Below are 23,979 nucleotides of genomic sequence, written 5' to 3' on the forward strand. Positions count from 1 at the left end.
ATAGAGTTGTGAATAAGTGCTTCATAAACCTAAAATCTTCATGTAAATATGACTTCTCATTTACTTAAGACCCAAATGTAGCCAGTTTGAGCTGAAAAATAATTGAGATAATATTGTTACAATTTTGGTAATTTCAAAAATTGAATATTTACTCCTAATAGTAAATATCTGTTGCAAACTATTTTATGTTAATTACTAAAATGCTTGAGCAAAACTAGGTTTCATGAAAAATGAGATAATTAGGAGACTTGTGGAACCTTCTACATGATAGATATTCAGTATATATTTATAGGTATTCAATAAATGTGCTGTATAAATGATACCTCCTAAGGGTTGGGGAAAGTTAGTGGTGAGAAGGGATTTGGGGTGAAGTGTTCTATGCCCCATGTCAGCTGCTCAGAACAGTTCTGTCACTGCATGACATGAATTTGGGGAGAAGATCAAATCTAATTTAAATAGTTGGAAAGGATATAAGGATATAAAGTCCAGTGCCTTCATTCTAAAAGATGAGGAAATTCATCCCTAGATTGGTTAAAGCAGCCTGCCTTTTCTCCATCTTTTTTTTTTCCTTTTTTTGCTTTTTTGCAGGGCAGTGAGGGTTAAGTGACTTACCTTGGGTCACACAGCTAGTATGTATCAAGTGTCTGAGACTGGATTTGAACTCAGGTCCTCCTGAATCCAGGGCCAGTGCTTTTTCCACTGCGCCACCAGCTGCCCTCATTTTTCATCTTTCTTGACCTCTCCCCAGCATTTGAAAATTTCTACCCCCATCTTCTCCTGGGTAGTGTCTCTTCTCTTCACTGCTCCCTCCTGGTTCTTCTCTTACCTGTCTATATCAGTCTTCAGTGGACTTGGCAAGGTTGACTTCTATGTTCCAACCCCTGTTCCAACAAGCCCAGCTGTCATCTTTCTGAATATGAGTTCCTCAGTTTACATGTCTAGTGCACACCTCTCTCTCCTGAGTCTAGTCTTGTATCCCTAACTTGCTAACTGGGCGTTCAAACTCAGCATGTGCAGGTCTCACTGTCTTTCCCTCTTAACCCAGCCCCTCACCCTAACTTTCCTGGTTTTGTCACAGGCGCCATCCTCCTTCTAGTCATGAAGTTATGCAAGGCCAGACTCTTTCCTCCCTCACCTACCACTGTCATATCAAACCAACTGTCAAGTTGTGTGTGTGTCAGCTCTGTGTTTCTGTACTCGGTCACCGAGTCTTATCAGTTTTGTCTCCACACCATTTCACGTCCCCTTTTCTCCTCTCACAAAGCCCAGACCTGAATGAGAATCTCATCTGCTCTTGGCTTCCTAGAGACCGGTGCTTCCCTGGCTGCTGCTCCAGGCTAGCCTCAGTTACCTTGCCGCACAGTACTCACGTGTGGCCTTCTTGCTGGTCTGTCTCTTGCCTCTGCCTTTGTACTGACTCACTCCTGCCTGGAAGGTCCTTCCTCACATCTGCCTTCTTGAAATTTCTAGGTCCCTTCAAAGTTCCACTCGAGTACCGTTTCTTAGACATCATAAGATCATGGACTTGGAACTTGAAAGGATCTTAGAGATCATCAAGCCCAGCCCCTTCCTCTTACAGATCAAGAAACTGAGGCTCACAGGGATTGAGTCATTTGTCCAGGATCACACAGCAAAGAAATGTCTCAGGTGATATTTGAACCCACCTTTCTGCCCTCAAGCTCAGCAGTCTGTTCAGCATGCCATGCTGCCTCCTACAGGTGTCTTCCCTTGTTTTGTATTCATTTATATTTCCCTCCCAGCAGCCTGCCTTGTTCTTGTCTCTATGTCCCTAGCACTTCACTGCCTGGCACCCGTGAGGCATTTGATGAATGCTTGTGGACTTGAATTTCCCAGTGACACTCAAGTCATTGGTAGCACAGCTGAGGTTTGACTCTGAGTTTTCTCTGTCACACTGATTCAGGAGGAAAAGTCTGTGTACAGCCACTTGATCACTGGCAAGAGATAGTCATCAAAATGTGTTTATAACTCAAAGTTTTTGTTGTCGTTCAGTTGTTTATCACTTGTGTTCAATTCTTCATGACCAGCATTTGGGGTTTTGTTGGCAAAGACACTGGAATCGTTTGCCATTTTCTTTTCTAGCTCATTTTACATATGAGGAAATGGAGGCAATCAGAGTGAAGTGACCTGCTCAGGGTCACCCAGCAAGTAAACATCTGAGGCTAAATTTGAACTCAGGAAGATGAGTCTTCCTGACTCCAGGGCTGGCACTGTATTCAATGTGCCACCTGGCTGCCACATAATTCCAAGTACCTGATATTTTTTTCTTACCATGCTGACTGGCCATCATCGTCTTTGGTGATCAGAAACAATTACTATGAAAATCCAGTTTCTTCCACTGATAATCAGATACTTACTGTGGTTAAAATAAGATCCAAATTATATCTGCCTTCACATCTCCAACCAATTGAAAGGATTTAACCTTATTTTTCCTGGATTCAAAACCTCATTTTATGAATAGCGAAAGGAAATGTTCAAATTAAAGTGATTAAAATAGAGAACTAATAATAACTTTAAGGGTTTTTCTGTGCCTGCAGGCCCCTTTGGATGCTTCTGGGTTCTTTAAGATTTTTTTTAGGAGAATCAATCATACTCTTTCATTGATAATCAGTGCTTAACATAATTCAAGAAAGCATTATAGCAACATATCTCGCAAAAAGGAAGTAAATCTTCCTGTAGTTAGAAAAACTAGTTGAATGACAACCATATTTCATTTGTATAACTGTTAGAAGGTCATACTCATTAGGTTAACTGCCCTAAATTCAATTTTATAAGATTATTGAGCTATGCAACCCAATAATCCTATAGAAATGCCCATTCTAAAAAATGTTCCTACACATATTGGTAATTATGATAAATTCAAACAACACAAAATGAATAACTTGAGTTGTTACTCTCGTTTATTATCAAAGTGGTCAAAGAATGGATCTCTTAGAAAAACAGTGATCACCGGCAGTGTTTTCATATTGCATCAAGGTGTGCCAAGTACTTTCCGACACACTGTCTCTACAAGTTGTTGTCAGATGAGAGTAGCCTTGTCTTTGGGGTATTTGCCTGTTTTTACACTTTGGTTCTTTAATTTGGCCTGCACAGAAGCCCTCTAACACGATCGTGGTTCGGAGGGAACTTGTATTCTCATGGCCAACAAGCTTTGTCAGCTCGTGACGTTCTGGAACGGCTTCTCTGAACACAGTCTCGGTGACAGACCGTCTTATTTCTGAGCCCCAGAACCCGCGCAGGACTACAAAGGCTTATCACCAGTTGGCCGACTGTTGGTTACTGAATTATTTGGTTCTGTCAACCCATGGAGCAAAGAAAAACACCAAATAGGCTGTCTTATGCATCTTCTTTCATCTTCTACAAGGAGAGCAGCGAAAAAGGAGGCAGAGGGTGATAGGAATCACAGTTTTTAGACTAGGTATAAACATTGACTTAACTGTTGGTAATTTAAACAGAAACTCCTTGTCCAAGATCCAGTGAGTGGACATATTATGGGAGGAATGAAATCATATCGACATTGACAATCTCATCACAAGTTAAACCTGAAGAAAGAAGACTGGCTCAATAGCCTTCTTGGGGAGGGATATAAAAATTGGAAGAGTTGACTTTATTGTGCATCCAAAAGCAGCAAGAAACATGATTTCATGGGACTTCCAGTTACCTTGCCTTACAATATTCATGTGTGTGAGTCAAAAGACCATAAAAATGACTATAGTTCACGTTCCAGCATTTGTTGCATAGGTTAAGGAGGTCAGAGAAATTCTGTACCAAACTCAATAAGACACGCCTTCCCCAAGTTAAATCAATTGTATCTTTATTCTCTGAAATCATTGTAAAGATGGACATGGGGAGAATGACAAAGAAATTTGGCTCTGGATCAAAAACCAAAAAAGGCTTAATACTTGGAGCCTACAGAGAAGCCTTAGGAATACATACGCATGCATGCATGTACACATGCACACACTGGGTAAAATTGTCAATGCCAAAACAAACCATAACTAGAATCAGAAATTTTGGGACCAATGAGGGTTGATTGAGTTCATGAGCAAGGGAGTCCCATTACCTGCATGAGCAGAAATTCCATGAAAGAACACAAGGATAAAGCTTATATAGGTTTCAGTTTAAGCAGGAGGTGAATTAGGTGTGGAATACCTCAGAATTGGACAGAGCCTGTTGCTGGGGCTTATGATCCTGGCCTAATAGACTATCCTTGCTGTTTCAGCAGAAAGGAAGGCCGAAGACAGTACAAACATGGCTGGGTCAGGAGCAAAACAGAGGAACTACAGACAAAATGGAGTGGCTTTAAATTGTCTCCACTACCCACAAAAGAGAGAGACAGAAAGAAATAGACATGTGTTCACACATATACTTACACACATACACACATATACCATATATGTATATAAATTCTATATGTATATATTCTTTACATATATAAATTCTTTAAATTTTCTTTAAATAAATGTATCTTATGTGTATTTATGTATATAAAATCTTTCCTCAGAAAGTCAGATAGTACTGGGTCTTATAAGCACCAAACAATATAACAAAAAATTAAATTGACTGTATTTTGAGGCAGAAACAACTGATTATACCATTATGGGAATTATTTCTGAATTGGCTGGCTGTTGTAAATTGTCACATCATTGACTCGTTGGAGAAAGATAAAAATCCAACACTAAATGAGAGGGGGAAAAAAGATTAGAAATGAGAAAAGGATGTGATATGCAGTCATGACAGCTCTACCTCGACCTATTTAAATAAGCTTTGATTAAGGAAAATTAAAAATGGATAAAGGGCATACATGACAGACTATGGAAATTTAACTAACAAAGCAGTTGTCAACACAAGAAGGCCAAAAGAGCCTAAAAACTACTCAGCCAGCAAGCACTCAGTCTTTTTGCCAGACAAAAGGATATAGCTGCTGAATTCAATACCAATTTAAAGTATCAACACATTTGTAAAATTTTACAAAGGAGTATGATAGAAGAGTATGAGCAAATATCAGTCTAGGTCTCTATAACAAATTATGTTCCACTGTCACTGAGAGAAAAATATTTTCCTTTTTTTTTTTTTTCTGGTTTGTTTCTTCCAGTTTTATCCATAAATACCCTTAAGATTATTTGGGGTCGCATTGGGTCTTAAGCCAAGCTTTCTGCAAGCAAATTTTTCATTCTATTATTTCTTTTCATTTTATGAAGTAATACTTCTTGTAATCTTCCACTGTACCACATGTCTAGACTAAAAACACAACTTGGGTACAAATTCAACTTGAATTCCTAGAAGAGATAATTATACGAGTTCTTTTTTTTTTTTTTAAGTTGAAAATGATATTATCAATAAAATAAGAGTTTTAGAGGGGAAAATGGAAAAGAAATAAGGACATGGAAGAAACAGTTGGGAAGGGAATTAACAGCTTGGCACAAGAGATATAAGTTCTTGGCTTTTATAGAACCTCTTTAAGAAATGAGAAGGTACATGAAAGCAGGGAAGAGAGCCGAGTGATAGAAAGGGAGTGTGTGATGTGTGCAGGTCAAAGTGAGGGCTAGCAATGAGGGAAAGATGATCCCTGCAGTCTCTTATGAAGAGAAGAGATTGCAAAGGAGTGGAGGAGGGGGAATGAATTTGAAGGAGACCTTGCTTTGATTGTGGGAGAGGGTTCCACAAAAACCCGATGATTCAGTGAGACTATGAGAATATTAAAACAAAGTCAAAATACTGAAAAAATAGAGAAAAAAATAAGGTATTTCATAGCAAAAATAGCTGCCCTGGAAAACAGATTAAGAAAGATTCTCAAAGAAAAGCTACTGGAAGCAACCAGAAAGAAATCAGGTATCCAATATCACACAAGATTTAGCATCTATCTCCTAAAGGAGTAGAGAGCTTGGAATACTATATTCTAGAAAACAAAGGATGTGGACTTAAAGCCAAGGATAACTTACCCAGAAAAACCAAGTATAATCATACTGGGGGTGGGAGGTGTAATTAACCTTTAATGAATTAAAGCATTTCCAAGCATACCCAAAGAGTACTTAAAATGAAAAGACTAGAGCTCCATAGAAATTTTGAATTTCAAACACAAGAGTTAAGAGAAATATAAAAAAGTAAACAAACATTCATAAAGGATTAAACAAGGATAAACTACTATATTCAAATATAATGAGATGATTCTGATGTCCTTTCTAAACTGTCATCATGGAGGTCAGAGGGAATCTAATTAGAAAAGGTCTGGGAGTGGTTGCATTATGTCTTAATGATCTTAAGAGAAGAATGGAAAGAGAAAAACACTGGGAGGAGTTGAGGTTGGTGGTGGGATATGAAAAGAAAGGTTAAGGAAAATAATCTCACATGCTGCATGAGTACACAAGTGAATATCTGCAAATAAAGAGGAGTCAGTGAGAAGACACTCGAACCTCATTCTTATCTGAACTTGTTTTTCCCCCATCACTTGTTCTTTCTGCCAGTGTTCAATGTCAGTCTTAATGTTTTAGGAACAAAACTTTTGCATTTTACAGGCCTCTTACAAGCGCAGAATCTTTTAACACAACTACCTCAGCAAAGCCAAGCCAACCTCCTGCAGTCTCAGCCAAGCATCACCCTCACCTCACAGGTCAGTTTTCTTTCATAGGTATTGCTTTCCCTAATTATTTTGTCTTTTGGGTTATCGGACTTGGTTAGTTGTTGGGTTTGTATAATGATAAAGAAAAGTAAAGTATACTGAGAAAGTTAATCCTAAAAGTTCTGGGAATCCAAGACCTATCAGCCCATAAAAGAATGTTGACAAGTCATTAGGGGGCCATGAAAACCTTCCAAGAACTGGTTTATTTTGTTTTGTTTTTCCTATTCAGAAAAGTGAATTCCAATTTGGTTTTGGCCTAGCACTTTTAAAGTTTATAAAGCACTTTAAACATAGCAGCTTATTTGAGCCTCACAATGACCCTGTGAGGTGCTGAGATAGGATGTTTGTTTTTTGCAGAGAGAAAGCAGATGAGGAAAAGGGGGACTGAAAGATAATATTACAACTTCATTTCTCACACAGCAAGTAGAAATCAACAGGATTCAGACCCTGAATTTTTTCAGCTCTGCCACTAATGAGACTTCTAGTTGGTAGTGACTCTTAACCTTTAAAGAAAGCTCTTCAAAAAAAAAAATGTTTCAGCATACGTGGGTCTGGATTTTTACTAGTTTTTTATAGATAGACCAGGGAGGAAAATACTGAGTTAGATCTAGCCATCTCCTCTGTACCAAGGAGTAATAAATATCTTTTTTCTTTTTTGAGGCAATTGGGGTTAAGTGACTTGCTCAGGGTCACACAGCTAGTAAGTGTCAAGTGTCTGAGGCTGGATTTGAACTCAGATACTCCTGAATTCAGGGCCCGTGCTTTATCCACTGAGCTACCTAGCTACCCCCTAATAAATATCTTAGTAGATAATAACTGATTTAACCACAAGGAAAGGAGAGACTAGAAAAGGGAATAAGTATTTATATAGAACCTACTATGTGCCAATGGCTATGCTAAGCATTTTGCAAATATTATCATATCTGATCCTCATAACCACCCTGGGAGTCTGATGCCATAATTATCCCTATTTTACAGTGAAAGAAGCTGAGGTGAAATCAGAGGTGAATTGATTTGTCCAGGCTTGAACCCCTGAGGTCAGATTTGAACTCTGGTCTTTCTGACTCCAGACCCAGTGCTTTGTTTTTTGTTTGTTTGTTCGTTTGTTTTTTTTTTTTTTTTAGTGAGGCAATTGGGGTTAAGTGACTTGCCCAGGGTCACACAGCTAGTAAGTGTTAAGTGTCTGAGTTCAGATTTGAACTCTGGTACTCCTGACTCCAGGGCCGGTGCTCTATCCACTGCGCCACCTAGCTGCCCCCAGACCCAGCGCTTTGTGTACTGTGGCACCTCATAGCACCCTCATAAGAAAACTTTTGGGAAACTTGTATTTTTCTTCAACAGACATTAATCCTTAGTTCTCCACCATTGTGAGCTTTGGTTATTTTGAGAAAAGCAGCTCATAAACTCTAAGACACTGAGAAAATGTAAACTAGAAAGCATAGATATTATTGGCAATGCAGATTACAAATTGAATCAGAAGACATATCACAGTTGATGCCCATCACTGACCTTGGACCTTTGTTGGGAGTATACTATCTATCACCTCTTCCCCCTCCACCTCATCTTTAGTCACTCTCAGCCAGCTCCTTATTGTAGGAGCACTAGCCCGGGAGTCAAGAGCCCTAGTTTCCAGTTAACTAGCTTTGGGTTTAACCAGTCTTATGACTAAGAATTTTTAACTTCTGAGTCTGTTTCTCCCTTTTTCATATGTAAAACAAAGTTGTTGAATTCAGTTATAGGCCCTTCAGCTCTGATCTGGATATGGAAACTGTCACCCTCCTCTAGGAGAGCACCATTGGCCTCCTTGTAGTCTGCTTAGAAATTTCAGGCGCGTGAATCCTGCTTATTAAATGCCACTAGACTATTCCTGAGTCTTGTCCAGCTTTGGTCGAAAACCTCTGGGACTAAAGTGCCCTGGTTCTTTCCACCTTAGGCTGCTAAGGGTTGGGGCCTGGCCTGAGTCTGGAGAAGATGAAATGGAGACCTGTAACTGAGGATCACTTCCACTTTCCACTGTTTCCATGCTGCAAAGAGAGTGCAGAACCAGAATACTGATAGGAGAGAGGCTATTTCTCCAGATGTAGTCAGAGACGTGTTTTGTGACAAAGTGTCAATGGACAAGGGAACCTAAACTGAAAGTGGATAATGATTGGTACAAATTAATAGTTACTACAATTGAGGGCAGCTAGGTGGCACAGTGGATAAAGCACCGGCCCTGGATTCAGGAGTACCTGAGTTCAAATCCAGCCTCAGACACTTGACACTTACTAGCTGTGTGACCCTGGGCAAGTCACTTAACCCCAATTGACCAGCCAAAAAAAAAGAACCAACAGTTAAGACTAGGTGTGCTGTGTCTCATGGTCCTCCAATCAACTGGTCAATCAACAAGCATTTATTAAGCACTTAATTACTATGAGCCAAGTACTGGTGACAAAAGGAAAAAATAAAACAGACTTCTACCAAGTAGTTTATATTCTATCAAAGAAGACAACATGTATATGTAGATGTGTGTACAAAATTACTAGAAGCTAATTTGTAGGGAGAGGTTGTACTGGCAGCTGAGTGGAATCAGGAAAGGCTACATGTAGGAGGTAGCAAAGAGTTAATCTTTGAAGAAACGAAGGAGGCCGATTTGAGAAGGGAGTGTATTCCAGGTATGGAAGGCAGCCTGCATAAAGAGATGGCCTGTTATATACATGCAGAAAACAAGAAGGCCCTTTTGACCTGGAGGTAGAAAGGAAGGGCATGTATGATAAGGCTGGAAAGACACATCGGAACCAGGTTTGCAGAGTGAGAGTGTGAGAGAGGAGCTTCTTTTTGAACCTAGAGTTAGTGAGGAGCCCTTGGGCAGGGCAAGTGACATGGCAAGAGAACATGTTTGTGGAGCATGGTGTGAAGAAAAAGACTTGAGAAAGGGAGCCCAAATTAGGAAACTCATAGCTACAGTAGCTCTGGTGAAAGAGGATGAAAGCCCGAACTGCAGCCACAGCTGTGGAAGGAGAGAGGAGACAGATGCAGTAGAGGTAGAATGATAGCACTGGACACTTGGCTGCGGGTGTGGAGTGAGTGAGAGGGAGAAGTAGAGGATGCCTCTGCAGTGGCAAATCTGGAGGACCAGAAGGAGAGGAGAAATAAGGGAGTTTTGAAAAGGAGAAAAGATTAAGTGTTCTGTTTTAGAGATTTTGAGTTCGAGGTGCCTCTGGGAAATCCAGTCAGAAATGTACTCTGGCCAGTTGATGATGCATGGAAGGCCCTCAGGTGGATGGCTAAGGCTTGAGACAGTTTTGCAGTAATTTGACATGTGCATTGCTAACATCACTCTATCAAAATTGCACAGTAAAAAACCACAAGGCCTCATGGGAAACACTTAATTTAGGGACACAACTTGCAAAACCTTCATGAGTGATACGTGAAAGAAGATAGGAACCTCATAAAATAAATCTTAAAGTAAGGCACAGCTATGCCTGGCACATAGTAGGCACTTAATAAATATTTATTGACTCTTAAGAATAGCATAGTTTTATGTGCGTGTTAGATAGTTACATGAATAAATACTACAATAAATAATGGTGGCATCTTCAAGTCTTAGGGTGCTGCTCAGGCCTTTGCCTTTGTGCCCACAGCCCAGAGCAGCAAAGGCTACTTACTGGCAAAAGAGCAGTCTCCACCCAGCTCCAGACCTGCGCCAGGTAGCAGGTGGGGGTGCACGGTGCTGAACAGCCCTCCTCCTACCACGTCACAAGATAGACAGTAAATACAGCACTTCAGCCTTAGAAAAGACCTGAAGTCTGTGGGAGCCAGAAGAGTTGGGCTTGTGATCTCTTGTGAAACTGGGTGACCTGTTTCTCACGTACATAAACAGACTCAAAACTTAGGTAATGCTCAGAGTGTTTGCCACGGCATCATCGTGTTAGAACAAATTTGAGTTCTCAGGACAAGCATTGTCACAGAATTGACTGTCTTCAGATCTAGAATTATCTACATGAAGATGTGAGTAAGCCTGTGGGACATAGGGATGGTCAGCAAGATAAAGTTAAGAGGATGAAAAGAATAAGGCCCAATACCCAGAGTCTCGGGATAATCCACACTGAGGAGTTGAGATGAATCTAGCCAGGGAGACCCAGAAGGATCGGTCAGATAGCTAAGAGGGAAACCAAGAGAGAACCCGGAGAGGAGAAAAGTGCCAAGGAGGGGAGAGTGATCAACAGCATAGATTGCCACAGAGAGGCTGAAAAGGATAGAGCCTGGAAACATCTCTAGCTTTGGCAGGTCAGGTCATTAGTAACTTTGAAGAGAGCAGCCTCAGTGAGAAGTGAGGCTGCTGAAGGCTGAGAAGACAGTATGAGAACAGGAAGTGGAAGCAACAAAGGTAGTCAGATTTTTCTAGGAGTTTGACTGTGAAAGGGAGATGGATATAAGATATAGGATATAGCCTGAGGGGAAAGTGGGGGCTAGAGAGGGGCTTGAGGGGGTTGGGGAAGAAATCGGTATGTTTGTAGCCAGGAGAAAGAAAAGGGAAAGGGAAGGGAATGAGTATTTAGTAAGAGCCTACTGTGTACCAGGCACTGTAATAAGCATTTTACAAATGCTATCTCAAAACAACCTTAAGAGGTAGGTGATGTTTTAATTCCTATTTTGCAGTTGAGGAAACTGAGGCAAACAGAGGTTAAGTGACTTGCCCAGGGTCACACAGCTAGTACATACTTGAGGTGCCTTTAAACTCCTTTTTTCCTGACTCCAGGCCCAGCACTCTAGTGTGTCACAAGTTAGAGAGGGAGGGATGGCTTGAGGAAGAGAAGTGCCTCCTTTTCATCAGAGACTGGAGCAAAGGAGGAGAGAATATTGAAGATTGTGTAAAGGCTTTTATGATGTAGAGAAAAGAAACAGAGAGAATGCGTAACAAGTGTAAAGTGTAAGGAAGAGGTCCTCTTGTGGGGGAAGTGTGAGAGCAACGAAGCTTTGGACCATCTGCTAGGGAATCGGACGAGAGTCAGAAGGGCTGCCTTGCTGCAGTGAGGGCCCAGGCGAGGTTAAATAGCCTGGTCAGTGGGGTTCTGCGACTTTCCAACACTACTTAGCAGCTTTTGAGTAAGAACATAGGAGGCAGATGTGGCAGAAGTCATCCAGGGATTGGAGCTTGGCAAGGTATGAAACAGCGAGGAAGACAGTGGGGCAGAGACTTAGGGGTGCATGCAGTGTGGTGTTGAATGGGTTAATGATTGGAGAAAGAAGAAAGTGCAGGTAAAACAAAAAAGCAGTGGCCCTGGTGAAAACAGAGGTCAGGGACTGAAGGTTATAGTAAGAACCGAACAATAGATCTAGGGGAGGAGGAAGTCATAGAGAGAGATGGGGTGATGGCAGGTAAGGATAGATAAGGAATTTCAGTCTTCTTCATCATGGAAGTAGATGATAGCAAGCTCAGGAGTGCGTTTGTCCCTGGGGTTCTGAAGTGCAGGGAAAGGAGGAGGCCTTGAGATTTCAGTAGACTTAGGAACTGGGAGGCCAGGGTTCTTGAGGGCATATTAATATGATGTTGAAGTTCCCTGTAATAATGGTAACTAATATTTAGATTATATTTGTTTTGTATTTATTATTATATTTATATTTGTAGAAGGCTTAACATACATTAGGGGGTGTATGGGGTATTCAAGGAGGACTTGCACCTCTGGTGTGAGGGCTTGTTGAGCCCTTCTCAGAGCTGCTCGTCCACCTTTGGTGTCACCTGTGACTCCAAGAAGCTGTAGCATGTACAGCACCCACACCCCAGTAAAACCATCTCAGGAGACACGCTCAGACCCATAGGTGATTTAGGGGAGCATCTGCCCCAAGCAAATGAAGACTTCTAGTCGAATAGGTGGGTGAGAACACTGTTCAAATGGCTGTGAAAGCAGCAGAAGCAGGTGCTGTGGAGTACTTAGAAGTTGGTCAGACATTGAAAATGCCATGGTCATCTGCTGCATTCTGGGCCATTGCCAGTTGTCCTGACTTTTGTTTTGCCACTGGAATTTCAAAAACTTTGTGCAGGGGGCAGCTAGGTGGCGCAGTGGATAAAGCACTGGCCTTGGATTCAGGAGGACCTGAGTTCGAATCCAGCCTCAGACACTTGACACTGGCTGTGTGACCCTGGGCAAGTCACTTAACCCTCATTGCCCTGCCCAAAAAAACCCCGCAAAAAACCTTTGTGCAGCTCTGTCCCACTTCAATACAAGTCATGCACGAGTCAAGACATCGCCCCATGATGTCTTAGGTTCTCATTGAAAATAAACAACAAATAATGTACATGATCTCATTTGGTATAAAAATAGGATTTAGGGAGGAAAAGAAGGCTGTCATCCAGTTACTTAAATATTTGAGAAAGGAGGAGGGACGACCTGAGAATTGGCAGTTAATTAATTGCCAGGAGAATTAGGATCTGGAATCTGCAAGAATATCTACATCTTTCATCATTGTGTGATAGTAAACTTGAAGGTATCTGTCTATGTGTCTGTGTGTTTTCTTCTTCTATGCCTTGTCTAACAGCCAGCAACCCCAACACGCACAATAGCAGCAACCCCAATTCAGACACTCCCACAGAGCCAGTCAACACCAAAGCGAATTGATACTCCCAGCTTGGAGGAGCCCAGTGACCTTGAGGAGCTTGAGCAGTTTGCCAAGACTTTCAAACAAAGACGGATCAAACTTGGATTCACTCAGGTATAGTGAAACATCCTTGCTTAGTGTCTTTGTCCTCACAGTCTTTCCTTTTGGATCTCTAGGTAACTTCCAGGAAATATTTTTTCTAAAGAACTCTGTTTTCTTGCTCTGGTACTTCATTGGTTTTAAAATGAGACCTCTTTCTCAATTTGTCTTTATCTTCTTGCTGAAGTGAGCAGACCAAAATACTTAAGATTGCCATAAAAATGATAGCTTCTGAAATAAATATCATTGTCCGATAAGTTGTTTTTAAAGATTTCATGAATGGTGACAGAGCTGTAGAAATGTTCTGAGAGTTTTGCTATTTGAAGTTCATCTCCTTTAAGACCATTGCACTGTCTACAGGAGATGAGGACGTTGATGATTTCAGGCATCCTTTTAGAAGACCAGAAAGGAAAAGCTTTGGAAGTTGGGTGGACGTTCCTTTTCTCTCAAGGTCTGTGGAGGTAGTTTGTAAAGGAAAAAAATTTTTCCCTTCAAATATTACATGAATCTTAAAAGGAAATCTGTTCTATTTATTAAGACAGGGGACTGAGTCTACCTCCAGCACCAAAACTAACTTGTATACTTTGACTAAAGTTTTAACAATGCGTTTGGATCAGGAAAAGAAATGAGCTAAATGGACATTCATGTGAAATGATGTATGATCTTCTTGTAAAAAAATTAAGATTAAAAAGGAAATGAATTTGTCTTGCATCAAATAATCATAAAAGACTTGATATTTTATCATCAGAGGATTCAGTTGTCTGAAGTTGGAGCCCCCGCTGTTTTTAAAAGTATAGGTACTGTACCTATAGCTCCCCAGGACAAAAACATCCATGACTGACAGTACCCCATGGGGTATCAAAGTGGGGTCCTCAAGAGTAGATTATATATTTATATATTTTGAAGTTACTTTGATCAAGTCAGGTAGAGGTAGGTGAGCAGGCTTTCTAAAAACAAATGAACTGCATTGGGAACAAAAATTAGATGAAATTATGAAATTGGGATTTTAGAAAATAAGTGATCTGACTGAGAAGCCTGTTCATAGTTCAGAAAGATCACAGTCTACCTCTCTAGATAACTTGGTTCCCTTTTAGGGGCATTTTTGTGATTGAGAGCTTGCTAGAAGTAATTAAACTCCTAGATTAAGTACATAGGGAGATGATCCTAATATGTGAAACTCCATTAATTACGTCACACCTGTGGTAAAAATAATTCTACATTTTTGGAGAGTTAGCAACTATTTTTGCACTAAAATACACATTTCCTAGTATTGCACAAGGAATTGAAAAAAATTAATTTAGAGTACTTGTAACAGCATTTAACTTTCACCCAGAGTAGTTTGCATTTCTTTTGAATATGATCTAGAATATTGGTGGCAGTGGTTGTTTGTTTTGTGTGGGTTTTTTCTATTTTAAAAAAACAACGTTAGTACTCTTCTACAAAATTACTTTGGCACATCAGCATCATCACTTTATCTGGTCACATTTTTTTAAGTACCCACAAGCTGCAAAGACCAGTATATCTAGGTGAAGTATTCATACTCAGATCATAACTGCATCAGAAGAGAGCACAAGTGGCAGAGGTTGGGAAAACCAACCTCAGCTTCAATTTTAGATAATCAGAGGTTGTCTTGTTGTTTTACTTTCCTTTATTTTACTTAGAATTCACTAAAGAAAAATCAAGTATGCATATTATTCATTTGATGAAAGAATAATTTCATTTTCTGAATAAATACACATTAGATACTTTCAATGGTAATTATCTAATATATAATTTTGAATAAGTATTTTTTCCCGTTACATGTAAAGATAGTTCTCAACTTTTGTTTATGCAAGCTTTCCAATTTCAGATTTTTCTCCCTCCCTCCCCCCTCCCCTAGACAGCAGGTAATCTGATATAGGTTATATATTTATTTTTTATACACACACACACACACACACACACACACACACACACACACACACACACATATATATATATACACATACATACATATACATAACATTGAACTAATTATATAATTTAATATTAAGACTTAGTAAGATTTCATTATCAACATTCTATAACACATCCATCTCAGGAAACGTTAGATAGTTCCTAAGCTCAATCTTCATCTTTTTCCTTTTTCATGTTTTTTCACAAAATTACCAGATATCTGGTGTATGTAGTTCAAGTCATGCATGAACCACCTGTGTGAAGCAATTTATGAGAAAGTATTAAAATAAGAGTAAATTAAACTGGTAAAAAAAGTTGACCCTTTCATTCAGATTTTCTCTAATGTGTTATTTCACAAATAGATGTAAGCATCTTTTTTTTTAATTGAGCTATAAAACCCTTGAATAACCAGATATAACCCATATCATCAGAGTTTTAGTTAGGCACATAGCTTTATTCACAATTATATCACTGACTTGCATACATTTTACTTTTTGGGGTTTTTTTTTGTCAAAATTGTTATTTTCAAACATATCTTAAAGGAATATTGTGAAGATTTTTGAAATAGTGCTTTCAAAGTACTTAGAGATGTGCTGCAGCTAAAATATTATCAGAACCATTTATTAATCATCTAATTGGTATACCGGTCAATGTGCTAAAAGATTTACAAAACCCAGTCTTGGCCATCTAAAGATTTCATAGATATCCATGTGCATGATACAGCAGAACAGATATCTTAAACAGAGACATAAATGGATAATACTGGATAACGGATAATATTTTTCATAGAAAGGCAATCAGTAAGTAGTCAACTGCCAATTTTAATGTTAATTTGAGACCATCTATGTATAGATATTTGAAATCTGTTCCCTCAAGTCTTTTTTTTAATCTTATAGCTTCAATATTGTCCCTCTTTAACATTTTATTAGAATTATTAGCAAGGATAAAAGGGAATCATTTCAGTTTTCTCTTCTTCCCTCCAAGTACTCACCTTCCCATCTCCCTTACTATAGACGCCAATAACAGTATAATGTCTAAAGGACAAGTAGGAAAGAACAAGCAAAGTCAAAGGACTCGGAAAATAATCAAAAAAATTAAATCTTTGTTCCATATTATTTGGGAACTGATAATACTAAGAGAAAGTTCGTTTATTATACTTGTAGCAGGAATATGGCTCCTTTCTGCAGGGCCAGCTTTGTGATCAGTCATTAAAATGCTGTGAGTCTTAGTTGTGTCCCAGTGTTTAATTTTTTTAACTTTTCCCCTATTCACAAAGGGATATAGAGCCACAGTACATAAAATTCAAACCTTAAGATCTATCTGTAAGCTTATGGATAGATCTTTTTATAATACATTCAGGATACTATTGTCAAAAGGTTAGCAAGTTTACTAGTTCTGTGGAAGTTATAAACTAAATGGGTCAAAACTCTCTACTGTGAGCTCTTGAATATATTCTTTTAATGGTCAAGAGAATGATCTTCTTCAATTATATGCTTTTAGGGATCAACTTTGAAATCCAAACTTTGTGATAAAAAAAAAAGATTCATTCACTCTTGCCAGCAATAATATGCAGGAAAGAAGAGAAGAAGAGAATCTGCCTAATAATGGGCAATGTCATAGAGTGCAGAGAGCAACTAGATTTCGATAGGATCAGGTCCTGACTCTGTACTAACCAGCTTTGTGACCTCATTGTCCTTAATTTCCTCATCTGTAAGATAGAGGGTTTGGATTAGATATCTCTAAGATTCCCTTTTCCAGTATCTGTTAGACTAAGAGGGGTTTGTAGTGGAAATTTGATTAGGATAAAAAACATCTTAAATGATCCTTAGTCTTCTATTTTTAATCAGTCTCAGAACAAAATAAAAGTGACACAATACTATAAATGAAAATTGCCCTAGTTGCAATCAGCAAAAGTCAGTGCTTAACTTAGAATATCTGGAGCGCTTTTTTAGATACCAGTTAAAAATGTTTAAAATCAGAATTATGGTACTGATAGAGTGGCAAACAAAATTTAAAAAGGAGCAGGTGCAGTAGTACACACTTGTAATCCCTCCACTGAGGGAGGCTGAGCTGGATAGATTATTGAGCTTCAGGAATTCTGAAATGCAGTAGTCCCAAAGCTGATCGGGGATCTGTGCTAAGTCTTTCAACATGGTAAGTGAGCCCCCAGGGCCAGAGAGCCACCAGGCTGCTAAGGAAACCAAGCCCAAGTTGGAAATTAGCCAGGCTAATAACAGTGGGATAGGTGGCCATGAGTGGCCACTGCATTCCAGCCTTAGCAAGATAGGGAGACTCAGTCTAAAAGAGAGAGAGAGGAAGAGAAAGAAGGAATGAATCAAGGAATACAGATTTTTAAATATAACAGTTCTAATACAATGGGGAGTTGTTGGGTTTTGTTTGGTTTGGTTTGGTTTGGTTTTGCTTTATGTGCTAACATATTGGGACTTTATTGAAAAGAATACATTTTTTCTACTGGCCACCATGATAAGAGCCTCCACAGTATTGAGTAACGAGCTTGGATTTCTAATTGGCTTAATACTTTTTCATTTAGAGCAAACGTAGGAGAGAAAGAACACTGTATTAAGGATACAATGTTAGTAAAGCCTGAATCTTTTCTTTTTCCTTCCCTCCTCTCCCTCTATATTTGTCTCTCCTCCCCCCCATCCCCTCTTTTTTCTCTGTTTTTCCACCCTTGTTCCCCCAATCCCTTCCATTGTGCTCTATCTCGTTGTGCAGGGTGATGTTGGCTCGCTATGGGCAAACTCTATGGAATGACTTCAGCCAAACTACCATCTCTCGCTTTGAAGCCTTGAACCTCAGCTTTAAGAACATGTGCAAGTTAAAGCCACTTCTAGAGAAGTGGCTCAATGACGCAGGTAGGTGACTGCATCACAAGGGGCAATTACCATTGGGTGTTGTTGGATTGGAATTCTTTATGTTGTTCATTGCATTGGTGGTATTACAAAGCTTTCGAGCACAATAATCCAGGGAGAAGTTATGTAATTATGAATGCCTCGATCAAGTTGCTGTTTTCCTTTACTGGTGTTGAAACTGCTTTGGATTTTCTATCAAAGATTGCTTTGTTGGACTTGGGGATACATATTGCCTTCTGCGCCTAGATTGGGGGTGTACACTATATCAGTTGAGTTGAAGAAGACCATAAAGAACAGGATCTGTTTTCAGATAAGCTTTGCAAAACAAACAGAACAAATAAGTTTCTTAAATGGATTTTTATGAATATAAATATTGCTCATTGTATTTTCAATCACTTGTATCTCATGATCTGTGATTTCATAGTGTGGGAACTCCTTCCATTTTCACTGATTTTACCCTCTTCCTAAATTAGCTACCAGCCTATGAGAACTTAAATGACTCACACTGGTCCACCCAGCTAGTCAGTATCATAGTCAAGGTTCAAACCCAGTTCTTTCTCATCCTTCAAGTCTAGCAGTCTCTTCCACTAACACCATGATGTTATCTTCACTCAGTAAAAATGACCTCACATATTTCATAATTTGGGACTATAAGTGTTCCAGAGAGACTTGTGGCAATGAAATGTGAGTGAATTCAATTACCTCCCAAGGTACCCAGCCCATTGTACTTGTAGCCACTTCTACTTGTGAGAAGATTTTCTTTAGATCAAGTCAAAATATAGATTCTGCACAGCTTCCACCTGTTGGTCATAGACTTATCCTTTCAGGCCAAGAACAATCATTCTAATCTTCTGACTAGATCATAGCCATTCAAATGGTTATTAACAATTAAACTAGTGTATAATACCATCCTTACACATTTAGATCTTCTTCAGCCTTGGGCATTCCAATTCCCATCTTACTAGTTTCCATATTCCTTTATCACCCTCTTCTGTATGCCCTCAGGTCTGTCAGTGTCCTTCCAAAAAGGTGATGCCCAGAAGTGAACACGTAACCTCAGATGAGATGTGACCAGAGTCCAGTAGAATAGTCAGCACTGTGCTCATGATAATGCAACCGTAGGTAGAAATTTTTTTTTTTTTAGCATCCATGTCACAGTGTTATTAGCTCATTGAATTGAAGAGTACCCTGAGATTACTCAATTAAAAAAAAAAATATTTGTGGTAACCTTAATAACCATTATCCCCTCAGTCTTCCACATAAACTTATTTAGCCATGCTACTCTGGCCATTTGTTTTAAGTGAAGACCTGGATTTATATTTCTTTTAAATTTTGTTTGAGAGATATGGTCCATCATCCTAGTTTGTCAGGATCTTTACAAACCTTAAAACACTATATAATGGAATTATGATTAGTTTGTGGTCCTGCTTCTTTCATCCAACATGTTAGCCATACCACCTTTATTTCATCTTCTGATGTTTAATCATTGTTTAGCTCTGCCTTCAGCAAAATATTGAAAACATTGTTGAACAAAACAGGACCAGGGGATAAAGCCCTGAGGTTCTCCATGAAAGGCCTCCCTCCAGGCTGACACCCGTCCATAAATAGCGACTTTGAGGTTGATTGCAAGTGGTTAAACAACTGGAACTATTATGCTCATCTAGCCCACATCTTGTATACAGGATATGGTGAAAGACTTTGCCGGATGTCTTGTTGATATCCAAACATTCTGTCTGCAGCATTCTCATGACAGAAGTCTAAGTAACCCTGTCCAAAGAAGCAAGTGAGTCAGTAAACATTTTACCAAACTCCTGTGTGCCAGACATGGAAGATACACAAATACCACAAGTGGATGCTTGCCTGAGCCTTAAAGGAAGCTAGAGTTCCTAAGAAGCAGAGAAGTAAGGGAGCCAGGGCATCTACCACATGATGGGATGCCTTAGCAAGAGACAAAATGTCCTGTGCAGGGACGATTAATTGGAAAATCATCAAGAAAATTGGTTTTCCCCTATTTTAAGGTGGTAAGGTCTGTAAAATAGAAACACAGGAATTTATAGTTTATCTGAGAGGCAACAGAATCATAACGCTTCTAACAAGGAGAGACATGTTCCCACCTAAGCTTTAGAACATCAGTTTGGCCGCTGTAGAGGTGGATTGGAGTAGGGAGACACAGCATTGAGAGGGCTTTTCAACACTCTAAGTTATTAGGGTCTTGGCCTCAAGAGTGAAAAAGAAGTAAAGAATGGAGCAGAAAGAACCTACAAGACTTGGTAACTTATTGCATTGCAGGAATGAGGAAGAGCTAAGGATGACTGATATGGAGAACCTGGATGACTAGAAGAGTCTCCTTCACAGAGATGGGGAAGTTGGGAGGTAGCAGTAGGTTTAAGGAAAAGAGAATAAGGTGTATTTTAGACTTGTAAGTTTGAGATCCCTGTGAGACATCAGGCATTTGTAGATCTGATCCTTGAGGAGATTTCAGGGAGTCATCTGCATAGAGGTGATCCTTAATCTATCAGAGCTGATGTGATCACCAAGCGAGACTGTAGTATGAGAAAGAACCCAGGACATGGCTGATAATCCAGCAGAGGAAACTGAGACAACACCTCAGCTAAACAGGTAGCAACAGAACCAGGACAGAACAGTGTCACAGACACCGCAAGAAGGAAGAGCTCTGAGAAAAGGCTGTAGGAAGTGATGTTAGTCTAGCACAGGTTTTCTTTGATGAGCCCATACTAGCTAATTGTGAGCACTGGTTTCCCTTCTGAGTGATATTAAACTTCCTATTTAAAAATATGTTCTAGAATTTTGTCACAAATTGATCTCCAGTTCACCAGCCTATAGTCTGAAGGGCAGAAAGAAAAGTAATAAGCATTTATATAGTGCCTGCTATGTGTTAAACACTTTGTACAAATATGGCCTTATTTTGATCCTCACAAACAAACCCCATGAAGTGGGTGCTGTGTTATCCCCATTTATATAATGAAGGAAACTGAAGCAGACAGAGTTTAAGTGATTTGCCCAGGGTCACACAGCTGGTATGTGTCTGAAACCAGATTTGAACTCGTTTTCCTGACTCCAGACTGAGCACTTTATCCACTACACTGCCTGTAAGAAATTGTCCTTTTCCTTTTTGAAAATCAGGACATTGCTCAACTCTAGGTGTGTGACATTTTCCCCAAGTCTCCATGATATTTTTCAAAAATCTCTGATGGCAATTTAGCAATCACGTCTGCAATTAGGGCATGTAGTTTGTCCTGTCCCAGTGACTTGAATTCACAGAGGAAGGATTGGTGCTGTGTCACTGTTGCCTCACTTATCCACGGTTTCAGTTCCGTGGTGTGTTTTCTGTTCTGTAATTCCCAGTGTAAAGATCACTACCAGATGAAACATCCCATCCGTCTAAGCAGAGGCTCTTTGGTCTTCCTTCTAGCTTTGTCATAATTCCTCCCAGAAGCTCTTTTTGTTGGTCTTAACATTGGTTACAAAACCTCAGCTTATCTTTTTAGCATTCCTGGTTATATTCTTTCAGGATCATCTGAATTGGTTGGTGAATTCCCTCTGTGACCCCATTGGTCAATTTAGACAGTTCTCCCTTTTCTTCATCATTGGAATCAATTGTATTTGTGACCTTTTTTTTGTTTGTTTATTTATTTAGAATAGAATTCTTACTATGCATGATTTTGCCATAAATGAGCCCTTTTTTATTACCTGAGTTAGTGGACACCAACATTAGTTAACAACAGTTATAACCTGTGTTCTTTACTCTTCTGAGCCCAGAAAAAGAACAAGTAGAGACAGATGGGAGAAGGTCAAACTGAGGAAAAGCTAATGGATTGTGAATTGGTTGCTCTTGTCCACCTAAAAACACCAGAGCTTGACCCAAAAACTGAAACTAAAGTAAATAAAAACAGTTAATAATGAATCAAGGGGCAGCTAGAGTGGCACAGTGGATAGAGCAACCGGCCCTGGAGTCAGGAGTACCTGATTTCAAATCCAGCCTCAGACACTTAACACTTACTAGCTGTTGTGACCCTGGGCAAGTCACGTAAACTCCCAATTGCCTAAAAAAACAAAACAAAACAAAAAATGAATTAAGAATAATGATAGTAGGGCAGCTAGGTGGCGCAGTGGATAGATCACCGGCCCTGGAGTCAGGAGTACCTGAGTTCAAATCCAGCCTCAGACACTTAACACTTACTAGCTGTGTGACCCTGGGCAAGTCATTTAACCCCAATTGCCTAAAAAACAAAACAAAAACAAAAAAATGAATTAAGAATATGATAGTAGGGCAGCTAGGTGGCGCAGTGGATAGAGCACTGGCCCTGGATTCAGGAGGACCTGAGTTCAAATCCTACTTCAGACACTTAACACTTACTAGCTGTGTGACCCTGGGCAAGTCACTTAACCCCAATTGCCTCACTACAAAAAAAAAAAAAAATATGATAGTATCATATACATCAGATAGTGCTCCCCAAAATAAGGTCCCTTTGTGGTTTACAAAGTACTTTTGAGTCTTAACAAACATGTGGTAGGTTATATGGTTATCCCCATTTTACTGATAAGGAAACTGCCTCAAAGAGGTCAAGGGATGGGGCAGCTAGGGTGGCGCAGTGATAGAGCACCGGCCCCTGGAGTCAGGAGGACCTGAGTTCAAATCCAGCCTCAGACACTTAACACTTACTAGCTGCGTGACCCTGGGCAAGTCACTTAACCCCAATTGCCTAAAAAACAAAAAAAAAGAGGTCAAGGGATTTGATCATGATCACAGAGCAAGCAAATGCAAATATAGAAATGTGAGCATAGGTCTTTCCTGACCTCAAGTCCAGTGCCCTCCAGAAAGCTACTTCCCTACTTCATTCAGCAGTGAACATCTATGAAGGACAGGCAGTAAGCATGCTGAGCATCCACAGAGCCTTCAGAGACAGAAAAAGAGGAGGAGAGTCCACCTAGGAAAGTCTTTAAATGTCAAGGATGATTGAGAATTAACTTTTTTGAGTGCTTTCCCTTCTCCTGCTGGCTCCTGTGGATTAAATATGCATTTATTTGCCTTCTCTATTCACAGAATTTTGTGAGAATTTAGTGTCCAATTTAAGTGAACTGTTGCCAGTGTCGAAGTGAATTTTCAAGATTTCTCCTGTTTTAACTCAGCTTAGGATACTTCAGTGTTTTTCCATGTACTTTTTATATTTTCACGCTAATAAGCATTAGGAGCTTGAGCTGCACTACTGGTTTGTTTTCTTACAGAGAACCTCTCGTCTGATTCAGCACTCTCCAGCCCAAGTGCCCTGAATTCTCCGGGGATGGGGACTGAGGGTTTAAACCGCAGGAGGAAGAAACGCACCAGCATAGAGACCAACATTCGTGTGGCCTTAGAGAGAGTTTCCTGGAGGTTGGTTTTTTTTCACTTTGGAAGCAGGGAGGTGCATCTGAATGTTAGTCTTAGAAATCACCAATTTATTCAAGAGTGAATTTTCAGCCTCTGCTTTGTACAAACCACCATGTTTTATGATGCAGACATAAAAATATAAATCAGGTGTCTTCTGCAGCCTCAAGGAAATAATCATGGTGGGGAGAGGAGGCAAGTTGGCAGAAAACTGTAATTTTTCAAATCACCATGTTTTTAAGTTCCATAATCACAGATACAGAGTACTATGGAGCCAGAGGAATGAGAGAGAACAGCTAGCTGAGGGCATCAGGGAAGGCCTTCTGGCGGCAATAACATTTGAGTTGGGCCTTGGAGGTGGGCAGGTTTCAGTAGGTGAGGGTATAGGGATTAGGATGGAGGGGGATGACAGCTTTCAGCATGAAGGGAACAGCATGAACCAAGGGTATAGAAGTAAGAAATGTTATGGG

The 23,979-nt window shown here is 39.8% G+C and overlaps 1 protein-coding gene across 1 annotated transcript in view; it reads left to right on the forward strand.

Annotated features, from left to right (window-relative positions):
• The window catches only part of POU2F1 (POU class 2 homeobox 1), a 237,633-nt gene that overhangs the window by 164,904 nt on the left and 48,750 nt on the right, over nt 1–23,979 (forward strand). Inside the window, 4 exon segments of the mRNA XM_044004419.1 lie at nt 6,534–6,628; nt 13,157–13,335; nt 17,987–18,126; nt 23,371–23,519. Coding sequence (XP_043860354.1) covers nt 6,534–6,628; nt 13,157–13,335; nt 17,987–18,126; nt 23,371–23,519 — 563 coding nt within the window.

The sequence above is a fragment of the Dromiciops gliroides genome, chromosome 4 (genome assembly GCF_019393635.1).
Source record: "Dromiciops gliroides isolate mDroGli1 chromosome 4, mDroGli1.pri, whole genome shotgun sequence".
Lineage (NCBI taxonomy): Eukaryota > Metazoa > Chordata > Mammalia > Microbiotheria > Microbiotheriidae > Dromiciops > Dromiciops gliroides.